The sequence below is a fragment of the Mobula birostris genome, chromosome 10, assembly GCF_030028105.1.
Source record: "Mobula birostris isolate sMobBir1 chromosome 10, sMobBir1.hap1, whole genome shotgun sequence".
Classification (NCBI taxonomy): Eukaryota; Metazoa; Chordata; class Chondrichthyes; order Myliobatiformes; family Myliobatidae; genus Mobula; species Mobula birostris.
The window spans coordinates 45,030,110-45,052,680 of NC_092379.1; the positions used below are offsets into that span (position 1 = coordinate 45,030,110).

Consider the following 22,571-nt stretch of genomic DNA (forward strand, 5'->3'; position numbering starts at 1 on the left):
CCGAATAAGGAGGACAAACTCGTGGCGCAATTTGAGATTAGTCGGTATGACGTTGTGGGCATTACTGAGTCATGGCTGAAAGAAAGGCAAAATTGGGAGCTTAACGTCAAACAATGTACCTTGTAACGAACGAACAGGCAGAAAGGCTTAGTTGGCGGTGTCACTCTGTTAGTAAGGGATGGAATTACATCTTTCATAATTGGTGCCATAGGGTCACAGTACGTTGAATCTTTGTCAGTGGAGTTAAGAAACTGCAAGGGTTAAAAGAAAAGGTTATGGAAATCATTTATGGGCCTTCAAATAGTATCGATGATGTAGGGTGAGATTTCCAAGGGAACCAGAAAAGACATGTAATAAGGGCAATGACACAATTCTGATGGGGGACTTCAATATGCAAGTGGATTGGGTAAATCAGGTTGGTGCGCGTCGAAAGAGAGGGAAGTTGTTGAATGCGTACGAGAGAGACTTGTAGAGCAGCTTGTGCTTGAGCCTACCGGGCAGAAAGGCTTTCTTGAATTGGGTGCTGTGTAATAACGCAGATCTTATTAGGAAGCTTAATGTAAAGAAACCCTTAGGAGACAGTAATCGTAATATGATTGAATACATACTGCAATTGGAGAGGCAGACGCATAGGTCAAATGTATCAGTATCACAATAGAATAAAGGGAATTACAGGCGCATGAGAGGGGAGTTTTCCCAGGTGGATAGGAGGAGAATACTGGTGGGTATGACGGTAGAACAGAGATGGGTGAAGTTTCTGGGTATAGTTAACCAGGTGCAAGATAGTTATGTCCCACAGAGGAAGAGTTACTCAAATGGCAGGTGTAGGCAACCGTATCTGACAAGGGAAGTTAAGGAGTGCATAAAAGCCAAGGAAAGGGCATATAAGGCAGCAAATGTGAGTGGGATGTTGGATGATTTGGAAGCTTTTAAAGTCCAACAAAAGGCACCCTGCAGAGCTATAAGAAAGGAAAAGATGAAATAATAGGGTAAGCTAGCCAATAATATAAAGCAAGAACTCCAAACGCTTTTTCAGTTATATAAAAAGTAAAAGGGAGTTGAAAGTTGATATTGAACTGGAAAATAATGCTGGTAAGGTTCTAATGTGAGACAAAGAAATGGCAGATGAACTTAATGGATACATTGCATCTATATTCATCGTGGAGAACACTTAGAGTGTGCCAGAGGTCAATGAGTGTCAAGGAGCAGGAGTGAATGCCATTAGTATTAGAAAGGAAAAGGTTCTAAGCAAACTCAATGGTCTTAAAATGGATAAGTCACCTGGTCCAGATGAACTACAACCCAGAGTCCTGAGAGATATTGCTGAAAAGATAAAGGGTGCACCGGTCATGATCTTTCAAGAATCAGATGATTCTGGCATGGTCCCAGAGGACTGGAGGATTGCAAATACCACTACACATTTTAGGAAGGGAGGTAGGCAAATAAAGGCCTGTTAGTCTATCCTCGGTGGTTGGGAAAGCGTTTGAGTGTATTATTAAGGATGAGGTTTCAGGGTACTTGGAGACGAATAATAAAATACTACAAAGTGAGCATGGTTTTGGTAAGGGGAAATCTGGTCTGACAAATTTGTTAGAGTTAGTGGAAGTAATAAGCAGGGTGGACGAAGCAGAGGCACTGGACATTATTCACCTGTATTTATCAAATGCTACACATGAGGCTGCTTAACACGACAAAACCTTATGGCGTTACCGGGATGACACTGGCATGGATACAGCAGTCGGTGAGTGGGAATAAAAGGGGCTTTTTCTGGTTGCCTGTCAGTGACTAGTGGTGTTCCTCGGGAGTTAGTGCTAGGACGGCTACTTTTCACATTGTTTGTCAATGATTTGGGTAATGGAATATATGGCTTTGTGGCAAGGGTTTAGGATGATACAAACATAGCTGGAGGGGCAGGTAGAGCTGAGGAAGCGATGCAATTGCAGCAAGAATTAGACAAGTTGGAAGTATAGGCAAAAGAGTGGCAGCAAGAAAAGAGGGTTGGGAAATGTATGATAATGCATTTTGGTAAAAGGAACAATAGTGCAGTCTATTATCGAAATTGAGAGAACGTTCAAACATCAGAAGTGCAGAGGAACTTTGAAGTCCTCGCGCAAGACTCCCAGATGGTTAATTTACACGTTGAGTCTATGGTAACAAAAGCAAATGCAATTTTGGCATTTATTGCCAGGAGAATAGAACATAAAAGCAAGGAAATAATGCTGAGCCCTTATAAGGCACTGGTCAGGTCGCACTTCGGAGTATTGTCAACAGCTTTGGGTCCCATTCTCAGAAAGGATGTGTTGTCATTAGAGAGAGTCAAGAGGAGGATCACGGAGGTGGTTCCGGAAATGAAAGAGTTAACATATAAGAATCGTTTGACAGCTTTGGTCCCGTACCCGTTGGAATCTAGAAGAATGCATGTGGATCTCATTGAAACCTACGGAATGTTGAAAGGTCTAGATAGGGTGGATGTGGAGACAATGAGACTCTCTCTCTCTCTCTCTCTCACACACACACACACACACACACACACACAAAGTATATGCTTTGCTTTGGACTTTGACGTGTTAACGTTAAACTCACAAACCTTTTCTTTTCCAGTCCGTTTTTAAACTAAATCAATATGCATTAAACGCAACTGCTGAAACGGATGTCCGCAATATACATCTGCTAAGGATGCACTGGTAAAATGTATCTAAACTTACAACATTGCAGCAAGGGCACTCGGCCGATGCCAATTTATGTGAAAGCTGAACATTGTCCAGCAATGGAAAGCTCGGCCGCATTTCCGACAGGAGTATAAAATTACTGGTTCTTTATGCAAATATTATGAAGCTCTGGTTCAAAGAGTTTAAATGCGGTGTTTCTCAATATCACGTATGTATTGCAGAAATTGCTAAATTGAAAATAAAATTCATAACGGATTATCTGGTTCCATGCCAGATCCCCTTATGCAATTCAGTTCTAAAGAACATAACCTTAATCCCATGAGTGGCTCCGCTATTTTGTTTCATCCCTAAGAATATTAGATGTTACATCATATCTCGAGAATAACATCAAATATAAATATCAAACGGGTTTTACATCGCAGATATTCTGATAACAACTTTCGACAGAAATGCACGGAATACCGAGAGGTTTGCTGTTTGCTATTTACTATCCTGGCGTTGCAGCTATCGGCATTCCAGGTAATGTACCATAAATATGTTCTAGTTGTGGAAATCTCTGTGGAAGTGTATTATTTCTACTTATCTCTAATCTCCGCTGTAACTGAATGCGAATACAATAGTCACAATGTAACAGGGTCGGACATTATAGAAATTCTTCCTACCATGACTACAGACAAACGGCAGACAGATTTTCGATGTAAAGATGTAGTTCGTTTCTTATGGATGCTAGTGCAGAAGTCTGTCTTACAATGAAGCTTCAAGGCTTTTTTAAATCCACGTGGCTATGTTGTCCCCTCAGAAAATTCCAGAACAGATTCACAGAAAATCAAACAATCATCGAAAGGCTACGACCGAAAAGAAAGTAATCCTCTTCCTCGCGCCTGAATCCGTCGAAATACAGCAAAGCAAGCTTATCTCATCTTCTAGCATGATCTCTACCACCAAATGAGCAAATTCATTTAGAATAGTGATGACAAACAAGAGAAAATCTGCAGAAATCCAAGCAACAGACGCAAAATGCTGGAGGAACTTAGCAGGCCAAGCATCATCTATGGAAAAGTGTACAGTCCATGTCTCTGACCGAAACCCTTCATCAGTGTCATAGATGCTGCGTGGCCTGCTGATTTCTTTCAACATTTTGTGTGTGTCGACTGGTGATGCAATGGTTTCCTCTATCACTTCTCCAGAACGTGATCTGCAAATCTCTTCTGCTTTTAAGTTTTAAAGCTTCCAATCCTGCTCCTCCTTCCCTTTAATCGTTGTATTTAAAGTTATTTTTAATTTACTCATACGTACTTCCATCAGGCATTTTCTGTAACGTTAGCTCAACTGTAGCTATAAGAAAAATAGTGTTGAATGTAGTTGCAGCGTCGCATCCCTGCATAGGCTAAAAAACAAAAGCAAGAATTGAATTAGCCGTCCAGTTCGCCTATTCTGCTACTTAAACTTATCAATAGACTACAATTCGAGATAGTTTATTTCTGCTCTCAGTTTATGTACCATCTCTTCTCCTTGCGGCACGTCCCATTGCATTTCAGGACGCTTGCGTGAGGGAGTTTCCATTTGCAATCTTTGTGCCCAAATGAGTATTTAATTAATAATTTTCCTCGGTCTAAACTGTTCTTTTTATTTTTCACACACACACGGCCAGTTCTTCCACCTCCTGCAATCTTCCATAACACAAACTTCTGTATGCATTTATATCCAAAATATTAATGGTCATTACAAAAACAAATGACCCTAAACTAAATTGTGTAGGATCTTGTACTAACGCCTTATGAATCCGAAACCTTGCCTCTCGTGTGTGTTTTCGGCCTCTCATCAAGTCTAGGATCCTAATTGCAACATGTCTCTGGATGTCAAGAATGCAGTTTTGTTCTTTGGGTTGTCGTATGAGACTTTGTAGGCTTCCATCTAAAATCTCTGAGTAAAATGTCTTTATTAGAGTAACGCCCAGTGATAACGTCAACATAAACATAAACATAGTGATAAACGTAAAAAACCATGTGAAATGACATTGGCCCTGCCATTTTATGCGTTCCTCCATCTTCAGTCAAAGGCGAAATTAAAAGAAAGGCGTCATTCAAGTGATGACTTTCGTCATCCAGAGGACCTGAGTTCCAATACATATGAAGAATATACGTATACAGTCCAGATATTATTTCATCTAATAATTTTCTCTCAACACGTACCTCCAAAAATTGAGATCTAGGCAGCCGGTGATGATGGTGTGCAGTGTGACAGGGGAGCATGGATTGCAGCTGGTCTCATACTGAGGCAAATAAGGGAGATTGCACACCCAAGGCATAGGATTCACTGCAGCCGCTGATGACGCCGCCTGCTCCTGGAAATCGATTACGGTAAATGTTCATTTCCAAATTTGACCAAATTGGTCGATACTTCTAGAATTTTAAAGGAAATTATTGATCTCTGTAATCCTAGTAATGAAACATCAATTTTTTTCTGGCTCACTGATGTACTTCAAGGAAAGAAAGCTATTGTTTTTACCTGGTTCAGTGCAACATGAAAGCTAAACCACATATGTAATTGCTGCCCCTTCAGTCCATGGATACACAAGGACAGCACGAAATGGGATTAGTAACGCCATTCAGATTGCATGGATGAATAAATTCTGAAGTTAATATAAACTCTAACCGGTTTTTAAAATTTGGAATCTGACATTCTTGGGGACAGTCTATTACTTCCGTCTCACACTCCACTATTATTTGACCATAAATGCTGTCTCTCTTACAGCGAACGCGGTAGTGATTGTGATCCTGCTACGGGGACGATGTAGTCTGTCTCGATGTATTTCTTGTTACCTGGTGGCGATGGCCGTGACCGATCTCTTCTTCATTATAACGGCAGCGATATTCAACCGCACTGTGGATATCTATTTCCAATTCAACCTCCTTTCTATCACACCGATTTGCAAAACAAATTTTGTTTTGCTTTATGGATTTAGAGATTCTCCGTTTGGATTACCGTGGCATTCACTTTTGATCGATATGTGGCAATTTGTTGCCAAAAGCTGAAAACGAAGTATTGTACAGAGAGAACGGCTGTCGTCGTTGTCGGAACGATTTGTGCTCTTAGCTGTATTACACATATCCCTTATTACTTCATATATGAGCCCTACTTTATAATTAACGATATACCTTGGCGTTGCTATGTAAAGTCTGTATTTTATACTTCTCAAGCGTGGATTGCATTTGACACCATTCATCGTATTTTACCCCGTGTCTTCCATTCATCCTTATATTGTTATTTAATGTACTCACCGTCAGACATATCTTCATGACGATGAAAATCCGAAGAAGAATCCTAGTCAATAAAAATGCAGAGAAGCAGACAGAGAGCCGCAGAAAATCTATTCTGCTGCTTTTCTTCATTTCTGGCGGATTCATCCTATTATGGTTTATGTTTCTAATTAGATTCCTTTACGTTCGAATTGCAAAGCTTAGTTATTTCTCAGGCTCCAGTTTTAGTAACTCAAGGTTTATTCTGGAGGAAAGTGCATTTATGCTTCAACTTTTGAGTTTTTGTATAAACCCATTTATTTATGTCGGCACCCAGAATCAATTTAGAAAAGAGTTAAAGAACGGGTTAACATTGTTTGTGAATCGAATTGTTGGATTCTGTAAATGATAATAGTTGAGTGCTTATGATGCATGTTTAAACAGGATAGTTAAACGTTCCCTCTTGAACATGCGGTCCCTCGAAATTTGAACATGTCGAAGCCTTTCTGAGGCAGTTAGAGTCTCTGCCATTCATTGTGATGAAAGGTTCTCTTTGACGTCAGCTCTATTTTCCTGAATTACCCCGATACGTTGTTTCCCTTAATGCTGAAAAATTGATGAATATTTATTTTGAGTACAAAAGTCTGCAAGATTTAGCACTGCTGGTAAATGTGGGTTTTCAAGATTCCTGGCTTAATCTAACTGAATCTATATGTCCGTGTTTGTAATTTGCCGTTGTATGTATAAGATGTGTATGCATTCGGTAACGTACTTTCTGGTCATTTTGCCTGTGCCCTCCTGCACTAATGTGGCTCTGCGTAAGTTTGAGGTACAAGGTTGAGCACATTGAAGGCTTACGAATCAGGTTCGAATCTCGGACTCTGGGTGATTTTCTCTCTCTTCATTAGAGCTAGCCATTTTGCAGGACATAATTTCTCTGTTTTTTTTGTGTTCTTTTCTGCAGATCGACATATATAATACATTACACAAGTCAGGGTTGAATTTGTTAAATCTACACGTCAGCAACTCCTCTAGCTGCTCCAAAGCTCCAACCAAGATAAAGCATTAAGGTCCTGAAAGTAATTCATTCGCTACTGCACTTTTGGGTTCCAAAACCCATTGTCAACTTCTTAATGAGAGAAAAGAATTGAATACATTGTGGCTTTCAAAATTAAAACACAGTTGGGGCAAGGTTGTCCCTTTCAGAAGATCACCCATTTAACTTTAAACAACTTGAACAAATGGTTTACAACTGCGAGAGCAGCACATGCAGGTCCTGAATTAATGCAGCTGGGTTACAGTAAATTCATTAATTTATGCAGGGTTTGGAGCATTGATTTCCAGAATTATACTATCTTTGTTGTCTGCAAGTACAATCCCTAGAGTAAGTTGCCTTTCGCTGGCCCTCACTCCAAACATCCAGAATTTGTTCATTTGCACATCTCCAAAACTAAAACGAGGCAAGTTGTAGACCTCAGAAGTTCACATTGAATTCAAGAATTTGCCATATCAGGAACCCTATTTTACATTCACATTTCCAGCAACACTTCATTGACATCCGCGTTCAACACCGCTCCACATCTATGGCGACCGGAATTGACTGTTGTGCTCCAACTGGAGGATAACTAGACTTTCGTAAAGCTGCAATATAATTTCCCGGCTCCAGAACTCAACGCCTCGACGAATAAAGGCGAACATACCGTACGCATTTTACCACCCTATCAAACCGTGAAACCACTTTTACCTCAACGTTCACTTGTACATCAACAATCTTGCTATTAACCTGTACTGTCCCTTGATATTTGATTTACCAACGTGTACTACCTCACTATTGACCAGATGAAACTTCATCTGCTACTTCTCCGTCCATATCTGACAACGATCTATATTGTGATATATCTCATGGCAATCCTCTACATCATCCACAGCCTCAATATTCAGGTAACCGCGGGTTCTTATAAGAGTAATTTATCTTTAAAAATACTGTGGATTGGAAAGCTATTTACCTTCACAAAGTATATTAACCCAGGAATACTGTTTATATAGTATTCTTTTTTTCTCTTATTGTTTTGGCAAGATTTTGAAGCATGTCTACAGATGCAAAAGCTGTCGACTAGGAACAACAGGTTCAAGTGCGAGGTTTCCATCTCAAAATCCCTTCAGAACAAATGACTGACACGTGACCAATTGGACTAATGGCTTCGAATGCATAGTTTTATTGGAATAAACTAGACAGGGGGAATTTTCGCAAAAGCCGTTAATCATTTCTAACGAGCATGAATATTTCGTGTGACCAAAGCAGGGTTCTGCTGTAACAATTCGCAATTTGCGAAGAAGTTATAGAGATACCTCACCAGACTGCAGTGGGGACAGAGCTTACTTCCAGACTCAAAACTGGACCTGATTGCACAAGAGCTGTGTAAGATTAAAAACGAGATGTTGGAAGCACTCGGCGATTCAAGCAGTTTTTGTGCAGGTAGGGGATTTAGGATCAGAGGTGAGAGTTGTAAGGAAAACCTGGCAGTTTACAGCAGTACGTAGGGGGTTGTTAAAGGTACAAGTGGTTGATAAATCGAACCCGATGGGAATGGGGAGGTGAGTAGATAGGACCTTTGGGAGCAGTGAGTTAGGAAAGAAACTGGTAAGTGATATGTGTGAGACAAAATTTAGGGCGAATTATCGGAGAAAGGAAGAAAATGGTGCAAGGGAATGGGTGAGCAAAGAAAAAAATAGGTGGACAAGAGAAAGTGTGAATGAATCAGGAAAGTATGGGCTGGTGAGCCTCTCATCAGTGGTTGGAACCTAATTGGAAAATATTCTAAAAATATTTAGATGGACGTGGACTGATTAACGATGGTCAATATGCCTTCGTGTGCGGAAGGTAGTGTCTAACCAATCTTAGAGAGGTTTCAGAGGATGCTACCAGAAAAGTTAATGAAGGAAAGGCAGTAGATGTTGCCTATATGGAGTTAGCAAGGCAGTTGAGAAGTTCCCGTATAGGAGGTTGGTCAAGACGGTTCAGTCACTCGGCATTGGAGACGGGTTAGTAAATTGGATTAGACATTGTCTTTGTGAGAGAAGTCGCAGAGTGGTTGTAGAGGCTGTGACTAGTAGAATGCCGTAATGATTGGGGTTGGATCCGTTGTTGCATAGCATGTAGATCAATGATTTTGATGATAATTTGGTTTACTGAATCAGTAAATTAACCGTTAACACAATAATTGGAGTTATGGCGGACAGCAAGAAATCTATCATAGCCTGCATCGGAAACTAACCAGCTGGAGAAATTAGCTGAAAAATAGCCTATGGATTTTAATGCAGGAAAGTGCAAGGTGTTGCATTTCAGTAGGGCCAACGAGTGCAGGTCTTACACAGGGAATATAGGGCACTGAGGAGTGTGGTAGAACAGAAAGCTGGAAATAAGGTCAATAATTCATTGAAAGTGTTCTCACAGGCAGGTTGGGCCGTAAATAAAGCTAAATCAAAGTATTAAATACAGTAGATAGGATGTTTTGTTGAAGTGGTATAAGAGTCTGAACTCAGTGGTTGTGAAGACGTTGGAATCGATTGATAAATGTGTAATATCGGGGTGCTTGGAGGCACAAGATAAAATGGGCCGTAGTCGACATGGTTTCCTCATGGGAAAATTTTGCCTGACAAATCTGTTGGAATTCTTTGAAGAACTATTCAAGCAGGATAGATCGGTGGATATTGTGTGCTTAGATTTTCAAAAGACCTTTGACAGGCTGCGACATGTAAGGCTATTTAACAAGGTAAGAGCCTATGTTATGGCAGGAAAGATACTGGCTTGGAAAGGGCATTGGTTGATTGGCAGGAGGCAAAGAGTTGACATAAGGAGAGGTCTTTCCAGTTGGCTCCCCGGTACTAACGGTGTTCCACGGGGTCTGAATTCGGATCATCTCTTTTTACATTATATGTCAATAAATTGGAAGACGTCATCGATGGTTTTATCGCCAAGTTTGCGTACGATGCGTACATAGGTGGAGGTCAGATAGTTTTGAGGAATCTATCGAATGTTGAAAGGCCTTAATACAATGGATATGGAGAGGATGTTTCCCATGTGAGGGAGTCTAACACCAAAGGATACAACCTCAGAATAGAGGGGCAGCAAGTTAGAGCGGAGATAAGAAGGGATTTCGTTTCCAAAGAGTGGTGAATCTGTGGAATTCGCTATGGAGGACCAGTCCTTTGTCAATCCTCTTGAATATTTCTTCAAAGAACTCCAACAGATTTGTAAGGTAAAAGTTTCCAATGATAGACCATGTCGACTACGGCCTGTTTTATCTTGTGTACTCGTGGTTGATAGATTCTTGATTAATCAGGGCATGAAGGGATATGGAGAGAAGGCAAGAGATTGCAGCTCAGAGGGAAATGGATCAGCCATGATCAGATTCCGAAGCAGGCTTGATGGCACAAATGGCTTAATCCTCCTCCAGTCTTATGGCTTCTGATCTAAGACGGTGGTGCGACCTAATTTGGGGTATAGTTAGCGGTTTTGGCTACCTGTCTACAGGAAAGACGTAAAGAAGGCGGAAGGAGTACAGATAAAATTTACAAGGATGTTCTTGGGACTGGAGGACCTGAGTTAAAGGAAAAGATTGAATAGGTAAAGTCTTTGGTCATGGGAACGTAGAAGACTGAGTGGAGATTTGACAGAGGTATAGAAAATGATGAGGGCTACAGATAGGTAAATGAAAGCAGGCTTTTTTGACTGAGGTTAGGAGGGACTAGAACGAGAAGTCGTGGGTTAATGGTGAAAGGTGACATTAAAGGGGAACATGAGGGGAAACTTCTTCACTCAGAGAGTCCTGAGAGTATGGTGTGAGCTGCCAGCGCAAGTGGTTTAAGGGAAACATGAAAGGAAACTTCTTCACGCAGAGGGTCGTCAGAGTGGAACGAGCTGCCGGCGCAAGTGGTGCATGTTTTCTAGATCTCAACGTTTAAGCGAAGTTTGAATAAGTACAGAGATGGGAGGGGTATGTATGGCTATGGTCCTGGTTCAGATCGATGGGAGTTGGCAGTTTAAATGAATCGGCACGGACTAGATGGCCGAAGGGCCTGTTTCTGTGCTGTACTTTTCTGTGACTGTATGGTCCCGATGGGGTACCTAGTAAGGCTCTGAAAACCTGTGCCAACAAACTGGCAGGAGTATTCAAGGACATTTTCAACCTCTCACTGCTACGGGCGGAAGTACCCACCTGCTTCAAAAAGGCAACAATTATAGCAGCGCCTAAGAAGAATAATGTGAGCTGCCTTAATGACTATCGCCCAATAGCACTTACGTCTACAGTGACGAAATACTTTGAGAGGTTGGTCATGAGTAGACTGACCTCTTGCTTCAGCAAGGACCTGGATCCATTGGAATTTCCCATTCACCACAACAGGTCAACGGCAGATGCAATCACAATGGCTCTTCACACGGCTTTAGAACACCTAAACAACACAAACACCTATGTCAGAAAGCTATTCACTGACTATATTTCAGCTTTTAGTACCATCATTCCTACGATCATGATTGAGAAGTTACAGAACCTGGGCCTCTGTACCTCCCTCTGCAATTGGATCCTCGACTTCCTAACCGGAAGACCACAATCCGTGCGGATTGGTGATAATATCTCGTCCTCGCTGATGATCAACAATGGTGTACCTCAGGGGTGTGTCCTCAGCCCACTGCTCTGCTCTCTATATAACTATGAATGTGTAGTTAGACATAGCTCAAATATTATCTGTAAATTTGCTGATGATACAACCATTGTTGGTAGAATCTCTGATGATGGTGAGAGGGCGTACAGGATCGAAATAAGCCAACTAGGGGAGTGGCGTAGCAGTAACAACCTGGTACTCAACTTCAGTAAGACGAAAGACCTGATTGTGGATTTCAGGAAGTGTAAGACGAGGAAACACATATCACTCCTCATGGGAGGATCAGAAGTGGGGAGAGTGAGCCCTCTCAAGTTCCTGTGTCAAGATCTCTGAGGATCTAACCTGATCCCAACATATCGATGCAGTTATAAAGAAGGAAGACAGCGGCTATACTTCATGAAGAGTTTGAAGAGATTTAGTATGTGAACAAATACACACAAATATTTTATAGCTGTAGGGAACTATTGTGGGGAATATTCTGGCAGGCTGCATCACTGCCTGGTATGGGGGAGGGGAGGGGTCCACTGCACAGGACCAAAAGAAGCTGCAGAGAGTTGTAAATTTAGTTGGCTCCATCTTGGGTATTAGCCTACAAAGTACCCAGGACATCTTTAAGGAATGGTGTCTCAGAAAGGTAGTATCCATTATTAAGGACCTCCAGCACCCAGGACATGCCCTTTTCTCACTGTTACCATCAGGTAGGAGGTACAGAAGCCTGAAGGCACACACTCAACGATTCAGTAACAGCTTCTTCCCCTCTGGAATCCGATTCATAATGGATATTGAACCATTGGACACTGCCTTACTTTTCTAATATATGCTATTTCTGTTTTTGCACGATTAGAATTTATTTAATATAGCTATACTGTAATTCGTTTATTTATTTATTATTATTATTTTATTTTGTTTTCCTTCTATATTATGCATTGCATTCAACTGCTGCTGCTGAGTTAACAAATTTTACGACACATGCCTGACCTTGATTCTAATTATGATTATGACTCTATGCAACAACAAAATGATAATAATAATGATTGCAATACAAAATAGTTTTATTCTGGGACGTGGGAATGTTTTCAGAAAGGACAGGAGCTCCTGCTATATTTTTCTTAAGAACCTAATATGAATGCTACTTCCAGCCTTTACGGTAGATAATGCTGAAAAGTTTGTTTGTCTGGGACAGTACTGGTGTAAATATTCTGATAGATGTTTGAAAGGGTCTTGAAGAGTACCAAAAGGGCGGATGTCTTTGCGCAAGGGAAAATCTTCTCTTAGGCTGGATCATGACTAATTTTAAAAGTTGGAGATAGAGGCAAGGAGTGAGAGAAAGAGGGGGGGAGAGAGAAAGTGGGGGAAGGAAAGAAAGAGAGAGGGGACGGAGGGAGAGAGAGGGGTAGAGAGGGAGTCGGGTAAGGGTGAGAGAGGGAGGGAGAAAGAGGGAAAGAGATTAGAAGAATTTTCGGGCGTCTACATGTTGTCCTGCAGAATATTGCCCGAAGTGGTTTAATAGTTGATTAATAAGTATTGTTTTGTTTCTCGTACTACTTTATTCATATTTCTTTCTTTCTGTACGTTATATTTTGTTAAAACCTTTAACATGTATTCCGTGCCTTCTCTGTTTGCAGAATGTTTTTGCTACTGAATCAGTGAAGGATAAGGAACGAATTTTAAAAATAGTTCCATTACTTGAGAGCAATCCGATATTGTGGTGACTATTGCTGTCAACGATGTAAGTAGAAATGAAAAGATATACTGCCCAGTTGGCGAAGGTTGATGGGAATGAAGCTGAAAAGCTGGACATTGTATGTAGTAATTTCTGATTATTCCCAGGGCTAGACGCTCGCTACAGTAAGAATACGAAGATAGAAAAAAATAATGAGTGGCTGAAGAACTGGTGCAACGAGCAGGCTTTCAGGTTTCTGTGATCTTTGGGATCTGGGACCTTTTCTGAGATATATGTTACGCAGACATGCGTCTGATTCCGATTCTGGTTAACTTGAAGGGGACCAACATCCTGGCCATGAGTTTCGTGGGCACTATTCAGGGGTGGGAAAGATGCAGAGAAGGAATTAACTAGTTTGACAAGGGGTGGGAGACAGATTGGACACTACCTCACTTTTTTGATAAACAGTATTTCTTTTTTTGCACATTTTTTAATAATCTATTCAATACGTGTAATGTACTTGTTTATTTATTATTATATTTTATTTTATTTATTATTACTATTTTCTTTCTGTCTCTGCTAGATTGTGTATTGCATTGAACAGCTGCTACTATGTTAACAAATTTCACGTTACATGCCGGTGATAATAAACCTGATTCTGAAAGTAGATGCCATGAACAGTAATTCAGTAGGAAGAACAGGCAGGTAAAATTTAACAGATACGAAGGAGGTAAATGAATGGGTGATTACACTACTAATCAGGAAAAATAGCACAGTGCATTTAGAGAGAAAAAGGTGAAGGGCTCATCCATTGTGTCTATATGGATAGAACTCAAAAATTAGAATGGTGCAATCACTCTGATGGGATTATACTGCAGGCTCTCGAGTAGCTATCAGGGCTTTGAATAGCAAATAGGGAAGCAGATTAGGGAGAGTTAAAAATTGCAATGTGGTTCATGTGTGTTACTTCAGCTTCTGTGATACTGACAAGGACTTCCTTAGGGCAAGGGGGTCAAACGAAGAAGAATTTGCAAGGTGCACCCTGGAGGGTTCCTTCAATGAGTTGTTCGTTTGTCCAACCAGCTGAGGGCCGTGGCATCGGGAAATAAAGCTGTGCAGGTGACTAACATTTCATTGAGAAAACAGGGGACAGAGATCATAATGTCCTAAGTGTTAACGATAGATAAGGATAAGTACGTTTGGTCCTGTGTGAGCGAATTGAATTAATTAACTTTATTGCTTACGGCCTTCACATACATAAGGAGTAAAAATCTTTACGGTACGTCTCCGTCTAAATGTCCAACATGCAATTTATAGTAATTTGTAATAAATGGTGAGTACAACAGGACCGTCAATATAGCATAGAAGTTCAATTGTATCAGCGTGAATTGATCTAATGGCCTGGGTAGAAGCTGTTCCGGAGCCTATTGGTCCTGGCTTTTATGCTGTGGCAACGTTTCCCGGATTGTGGCAGCTGGAACAGTTTATGGTTGGAGTGATTTGGGTCTCCACTGATCCTTTTACACATCTGTCTCTGTAACTGTCCTGAATAGTGGGAAGTTCACATCCACCGATGCGCTAGGCTGTTCGCACCACTCTCTGCAGAGTCCTGCAGCTGAGGGAAGTACAGTTCCCATAACAAGCAGTGATGCGGCCAGTCAGGATGCTCTCAATTGTGCCCCTGTAGAAAGTCCTTAGGATTTGGAGACCCATACCAAACTTCTTCAACCGTCTGAAGTGAAAGAGGCGCTGTTGAACTTTTTTTTCACCACAGAGCCAGTATGTACAGACCACGTGAGATCCTCGGTGATGTGTATGCCGTGGAACTAAAGCTGTTTTCCCTCCCAACTCCAGATCCATTGATGTCAATAGCGGCTTGCCTGTCTCAATTCCTCCTGTAGTCCACAACCAGCTCCTTTGTTTTGCGACGTTGAGGGAGAGGTTGTTTTCTTGACACCACTGCGTCAGGGTGATGACTTCTCTGTAAACTGCCTCGTTATTATTTGAGATTAGGCCAATCAATGTAGTACCGTCAGCACATTTAATGAGCAGATTGAAGTTGTGGGTGGCGACTCAGTCATGGGTATACAGAGAGTAAAGGAGGGGGCTTTGGACACAGCCCTGAAGGACACCTATGTTGAGGGTCAGAGTGGCAGAGGTGAGGGAGGCGACTCTTACCACCTGCCGGCGATCTGACAGAACGTCCAGGATCCAGCTGCACAAGGCAGGGTGAAGGCCGAGGTCTCTGAGCTTCCTGACAAGCCTGGAATGCTGGACGGTAGTCCAAGAACATCCTTCTCACATAAGCACCTTCGTCTTCAGATGTGTAAGGACGGTGTGTGGAGCCGCGGCTACCGCGTCATCTGTCGATCGGTTGTGTCGGTAAGCGAACTGTAGGGTTCCAGTGTCGGTGGTAGCATGCTGCAGATGTAGTCCGTGACCAGCCTGTAAAAGCATTTGCTTATTATTGAGGTGAGTGCGACAGGACGACAGTCGTTCAGACATGATACCTTGGTCTCTTTAGATACAGGGACAATGGTGGATGATTTGAAGCAGGAGGACACTGTACACTGTAAGAGGGAGAGATTTAAAATGTCTGTAAACACACCAGTCAGTTGTGCCACGCACACTCTGAATACCCACCCTGGGATGCCGTCCGGTCCCGTAGCCTTGCGACTGTCCACTTGTTGGAAACACCGGCTGAATTCAGCCTCAGAGCTGACCGGCATCTCTCCTTGGGACCTCAGTGTTGGCGATATAAGCGAGAATAAAACAGATTTAGCTCATCTGGGAGAGAGGCACCGATGTTGGCAGCGCCACTGCGCTTAGCCCTGAAGTCTGCGATGATGTGCAGACCCGGCCATAAGCTGCGTGCGTTGTCCCTGTGTTGTCGTTTCGCTGCTTTGATAACTTTGTGCAAATCGTAGCTGCATTTCTTGGACTCTTGCTGATTACCGGCAATGTAAGCTCACGCGATAAGTGCTGCTCGCACGGGACTGTTCATCCAGGGTTTCTGGTTTGGATAGACCCTGACCAGTTTCTGGGGATCATCATCTTGGATACACTTCCGGATGAAGCTCGTGATTGCGGCACATAATAAAACTATAGGACGCGATATTACGCAGTGGTCGCTGGAGGCTATTCTGGCTGGGGATAAGTGACGAGTGGGTTAGTAATTTCGCTGATGGTATGGATAGTGTAGAAATCTACCTGAGGATACAACTAGGTATGGATGCGCAGAGAAATAATAGATAAAGGTTAATCCGGCCAAATGTGAGGTACAGTATTGAAGTTGAGACAGAAAATGTAAAATGGGCAACACACTGTTGCTGCTAGTGCCATGTCCTTTAACAGTGTGAAGTACCGAACTACATTGAGTACATATCTCCCTGAAAGGGTTTGCACAGGTTGATCAGGTGGTAGAAAAGTCGTATTAGTTCTGGCAATCAGTTCAAAAATCCGCAAAAATGTTCTTTAAAGTACTTTTGTATATTCTAGTTTGGCCGCATCTGGAGTATTGCATTCAATACTGGTCGCCCCGTTATGGGAAGTATGATGGAGCTTTGGAGAGGCTTACCTGTCAGGGTTAGTGTTAGGGTTAAGGTTTGCGTTAGAGTTAGGGTTGACTGATAACTGGGGATCCCAATGTACTCCACCCAGCTCCTTTTTTATAATGATTAAATTTTTCCTGCCACACACTGCTCTCACAATCACATGGTACGATTATCAAAAATAAGGAAGGGTATGTTTCAGATACAAAGAATTAGCTTTAAGAGGGTTTTGCATTCAGAACGACCGACATCTGCAACTCTGCCAGAACAGGTGTTGTAGTCATATGCAATCAGTACATTTAGGAGAGAACTAAGCAAACACTCAAAAATGGCAAGGCATAACAATATTCGGGCCTAATGCGTAGAAATGGGATTACTGTCGATGAGCAATGAACACGGCATGGACATGGTGGACCGAGCAGGCCACTTCTTTCTGCTGTACAACTCAGTGATTCTTTGACAATAACCCTACTTTAAGGCCCGAAATCATTTCGCTTTTTATTTTGTTTCTGCTAAAAGTTAAATGGTTGGTTGTGAGCACTTAATTGACAGGATTCACATTCATCCCACTTATTTGTTCAATGACGTTAACTAACTTTAATTATGAAGTGATCAAAAAGGTGTGCATAATAATTCTGAACGCTGTTAATTGCAGTACTGTTTAATTGACTCTCCAGCGATGTGACATCATAAATAACGAGATTTTAATTGAAACTGCAACAACCCGCGAATGCTGAGAACTATTTTGGAAGGAAAATGCACTCCCCTCCAAGAGGCCCTATCTACGCGATTTATTACACAGCTCTAGCGGTTATCGCTGTTCCAGGTGACGTATAGCAGAACCATATGTTTTACGTTTAGGAGCATTTACCCTAATGTCGGTGATCAGGAATTCAAAGGATGGGCATTACAATAATGCACAGCTCTGGTTAACGTGCTTCTCAGGATAATAAGATTATTTTCGAAGGTATCCAAGATTGGTTCATCCTAAAGGTATCGCTGGTTAAAGGGCAAATTACATTGTTATGGCTATATTTAATTGGTACGTGAGTTATCTATTGGAGCTGTTTAAAATGAAGTAAGATTTTGGTGTCGCTAGATCCACAGGTTAGCTCAGAGCAAGGAGATACGATTTTTAAAGTTTGTCTGCGATGCATAATACTAATGAAAGCTTCACGCCGTAGAAGTCTGTAATACTCACGCTCACGATAGGCGTTAGGGATAGTTGAAATAACAAGCATTATTTTCATCTAACATATACTGTGTCGAGGAATTGAATGTTCCTTTGCTAGAGCTCGATGTGTTCATTGTCAAAGAATTGTACATTGGACAAACCAATGTATATAGTTGTATGTATAAGAGCATACGAACCCGGAGAGACTCTTGATTCCCTGAATGGAAGACAAAGGTACACTCTCACAATTAATCATGCCATAAAGAAGCAAGAATAAGTAAGTCTGTGCTAATAAAATGAGATTAGCTCTATCATCTTCCCCCATACTGAAAGCAAGCATGTTGACATATTCAAATTCTAGAAATCTTTCTCCGCTCCTGAGCCTCTAAGTGTTCCAATTACTAATTAAGTAAACTGACACCACAATTTCGGAAATGCCGTGTTATAAGTAGTGCTGAAAAATCAATCTGAAACACTTTAGAAACTGATCACCTGACGTAAATCATGTCTGATTGCGGGATTATTTGAGTGAAATTCTGGACAACATATCTTATTTTTTTTCAATAAGCGTGCTATATAACATCGCTGTTCTTCTGTTCCTGTCAATTTTCAGTTAATTTTGTGGCTATTGTGATCCTATCCAGAGGACAGTGTGGACTCTCCCGATGTATCACCCGGTACCTGGTATCCATGGCGGTGACGGATCTTCTGGTTATTGTTACTGCCGTTTTATTAAATCGGATACCTGGCATTTATTTTCCAGGAAGTTTTATGTCCATCACTCCAGTATGTAGTCTCAATATCACTTTAATCCATGCATCCAGAGACAGTTCAGTTTGGCTAACAGTGGCTTTTACCTTTGATCGATTTGTGGCAATTTGTTGTCAGAAAATAAAAACAAAATATTGTACCGAGAAAACAGCGGCTTTTATCGTAGGAATGGTCTGTTCGTTGGGATGTTTGAAAAGCATACCATGGTATTTTATACATGAACCTATCTACATAATTAAGAATACCCCGTGGTACTGCAGAGTAAAGTCCATCCGCTATACATCAGTTGTTTGGACGATTTTCGATTGGTCCGATCGTCTTTTAACCCCTTGTCTCGCGTTCCTTCTGATTCTTTTACTGAATATTTTAACAGTCAGGCACATCCTGGCTGCCAACAGAGCACGTAGAAGACTCCGTGTGCAGAAAGACAAAGACAATCAGAGGGACCCAGAGATGGAGAGCCGGAGAAAGTCCATTGTTCTGCTCTTTGCCGTCTCGGGATGCTTCATTCTGTTGTGGATGGTCTATGTTGCGCAGTTCCTTTACGAACGATTTACAAGTGATCATAAAATTAAGGGCTTCAACGATCCCAGGTTTATTTTCATAGAAAGTGCGAATATGTTGCAGCTCTTGAGTTGCTGTACTAACACTTTTATTTATGCGGTGACTCAGAGCAAATTCAGGGAACAGTTAACGGCCATCGTCCAATATCCGCTAAAATTAATTACCAGCTTACGGTAATAAATTAAAATTAAGATCTAACGTACGTTTGACATGTTGGCATAGCTTCTGGCTGTTTTGTAGTTGTAAAATATTTATGGCTTCTTTTAACAGAAAATGGTTTTTTTTGAATGGCAACATCCATATTTGTGATTGCTTTAACAATAAATTGCTAAGTATTGATTAACAGAACCTGTAAGCAGAAGAATGTGTGATCTGTTGTTTCGGAATTGAGCACGTACCTTCACTGTACTACTGACACAAACTATTCAGTTTGCTAAATTGTAATCTCACTTTAGCAATAGCGAAAGCGTTTGTCATGTTCTGTAGAATATGGTAGACTAAGGTGATCAATTTCTCAGTCATTTTTCTAGAATGTTGCTGGTTTGTGTCTTCACATCTTTCTATCGAGTCCGAAATTGCAGTGAAAATATGAAGTTTTCGTCCATATCTTTCTCTGACAATGGCCCTAGAGTGACACAGAACTAAATAAGCTCTTCAGCTTAACTGGTCCATGCCTACCAAGTTCCCTGACTGAGCTAGCTTCATTTACTTGCATTTCCCTCATCTTGTTACGAAACCATTCCTATTCCTGTATCCGTCCAAATGCCTTTTAGACGCTGCATTTGTTTCTGTATTTTCTCAAGGCATCTATTCTATATTCTTACCACCGTCTATGTGAAAAGATTTTCCGCTCAGACTCCGGCTCACTTTAAACCTACGCCCTCCAGTTTCATCCTTTATCACCTTGGAAAATAAAACTTGTCTGTGCCACTCGCGATTTTATATGCCTCTGTTTGGTCACTTCTCAGCCTCCTCCGCTCCACGGAAAAGTGCCTCAGTCTACTTACCTGCTCCTTATAATCCAAGCCCTCCGTTCCTGGTAACAACCCTCGTTTAGTTTGGCACCCATCCAGCATAATAAAAGCATAGAAACATAGAAAACATACAGCAAAATATAGGCCCCTCAGCCCACAAAGCTGTGCCGAACACGTCCCTGCCTTAGAACTACCTAGGCTTTACCCATATCCCTCTATTTTTCTGAGCTCCATGTAGCCATCCAGGAGTCTCTTAAAAGACCATATCGTTTCCGCCAGCACCGCTGCCGCCGGCAACCCATTCCACGCACTCACCACTCTCTGCGTAAAGAAATTACCCCTGATATCTCCTCTGTACCTACTTTCAAGCACCTTAAAACTATGCCCTCTCGTGCTAGCCATTTCAGCCCTGGGGAAAAGCCTCTGACTATCCACACGATCAATGCCTCTCATTATCTTGTACACCTCTATCAGGTCACCTCTCATCCTCCGTCACTCCAAGGAGAAAAGGCCGACTACCTCAACCTATTCTCATAAGGCATGCTCCCCAATCCAGGCAACATCATTGTACATCTCCTCTGCACCCTTTCTATGGTTTCCACGTCCTTCCTGTAGTGAGGCGACCAGAATTGAGCACAGCACTCCAAATGGAGTCTGACTAGGGTCCCATATAGCTACAACATAATGATATCCTTCTTACTTCTTGGCAACAAGAATTCCATAGCTGCGGTATCACCACCGACATGAGCAGTTGTAAAATGACGTCCAAGCTGCTGTATTTAATGCAAGAGTGTCAATAGCTTTCTTCGTTGTCCTGCAGATGTTTCTACATTCGGAGAATATACACCTTTACCGCTAGGCATTTTTGTTCTACAACACTCTCCAGGACCCTACAATATACTTGTTATGTCCCGTCATGCAATAATTGTTCAAGTTGTTCATAGTTTCTGTGTTAAGTTCAATTTACCCTTCATTATCAGACATCCTCTTGTCCTTTTCATCAATTTCTCGATAAAGTTTTGATTAAACCTGGAATTAAATTGCTGGGTGTGTATTTATTGCCGAATCGAATGCACACGTTATAGCAATATAAAGTTAAATTCTCTCCGGCCTCAGACATGGAAGCCCATGAACTTCTGCCGAAGATCAACTTGGTACATACAGCAGAAGGGAGTGGGAGGGGGGCAGTGTTGGCGCGGTCGGTGGGAAGAGCCAGTAGCTTGTGATTGAGCCAGAACAGCGCTAAATTTTAACAACTGTTTCTGACGAAGTACTGTGAAGACAGCGAATTGAGGTTTGGAATAATAAAATATCGAAATAGCACATAATATATAACATCAAGTTTGGATTTATGCATTTGGTTTTTGAAAACCTTTCGAGGTCTTCAGAAGCAGATTGACATGGAACCAATATTACACGGCTGGTTAAGGGATCATTTGGGGAGTTTGAGTTTGAGTAACAGTAAGAGCGCAATAAAATGAGTTTGAAGCAAGTGTGAAAACCTGGAGGGAAAGAGGATATGGGTCCTTCAGTTTTGATGGTCAAACATTGTCCCGGGTGCTTCCTGGGAGAGTTTCCTCTTGTGCCAATCTATGAACTGAGCCCACACCAAATGGACGGATACATCAGGATGGTGGGGCAATGGCTCAATGAGCAGGTTCAATGATGAGGGGAACATAACGGTTCTGAGCAAAGGGAAAAGGGTTTCACTCCCGTAATGTTCTTACTTGTGCCTCAACATAGATCTTTGAAGAAATAAATGGTTTCAAATCTGATTATTGACGATCTCGGATCTGAGATATATCTAACAATCACTAAGCACTAACTCCAAGCAATTTATGAACTCTATATCCATGCTACAAATTCTAATTAACTTTAAAACATTCACCTTCTTAAGAAACATGTGCAACTCATCAAAAATGTTTTCAGACGGTTCATACTTCGAAGTTCAAATTTCAAAATAAATCTATTATCAAAATACATACATGCCACCATATACAACCCTGAGATATATTTAATTGTGGGCATAATCAATAAATCCAATAACGATAATAGAATCAGTGAAAGATCGCAGCAGCAAGGTGGACAAACATTGTGCAAAATAAAACAAAGTGTGCAAATACAAAAGGAAAGAAAAATAGGAAGAAGAAGAAGTTGTATAAGATGATGAGTGGAATTTATCATCTAGGTGTATAAGATGATGAGGGGTTTCAATCCTACGGCTAGCCACAGGCTTTTTCCCAGGGCTGAAATAGCTAACACGACGGGGCAAAGTTTTAAGGTGCTTGGAAATAGGTATCGA

At 41.5% G+C, this 22,571-nt stretch overlaps 1 protein-coding gene across 1 annotated transcript; it reads left to right on the plus strand.

The window, feature by feature from the left end:
- The first annotated feature begins 17,542 nt into the window (after window positions 1-17,542).
- LOC140203651 (probable G-protein coupled receptor 139) lies at window positions 17,543-19,472 on the plus strand. The gene is made up of 2 exons (XM_072269700.1): window positions 17,543-17,612; window positions 18,574-19,472. The coding sequence occupies exons 1-2, from the start codon at window positions 17,543-17,545 to the stop codon at window positions 19,470-19,472; spliced, it is 969 nt and encodes a 322-aa protein (XP_072125801.1).
- The last annotated feature ends 3,099 nt before the right edge of the window (window positions 19,473-22,571 follow it).

Bases quoted from the DNA above. Each gene is read 5' to 3' on its own strand.
- LOC140203651 (XM_072269700.1), top strand. From the start codon at position 17,543: ATGCACTCCCCTCCAAGAGGCCCTATCTACGCGATTTATTACACAGCT. The intron at 17,613-18,573 runs GTGACGTATAGC...GTCAATTTTCAG, and splicing joins AGCGGTTATCGCTGTTCCAG to TTAATTTTGTGGCTATTGTG.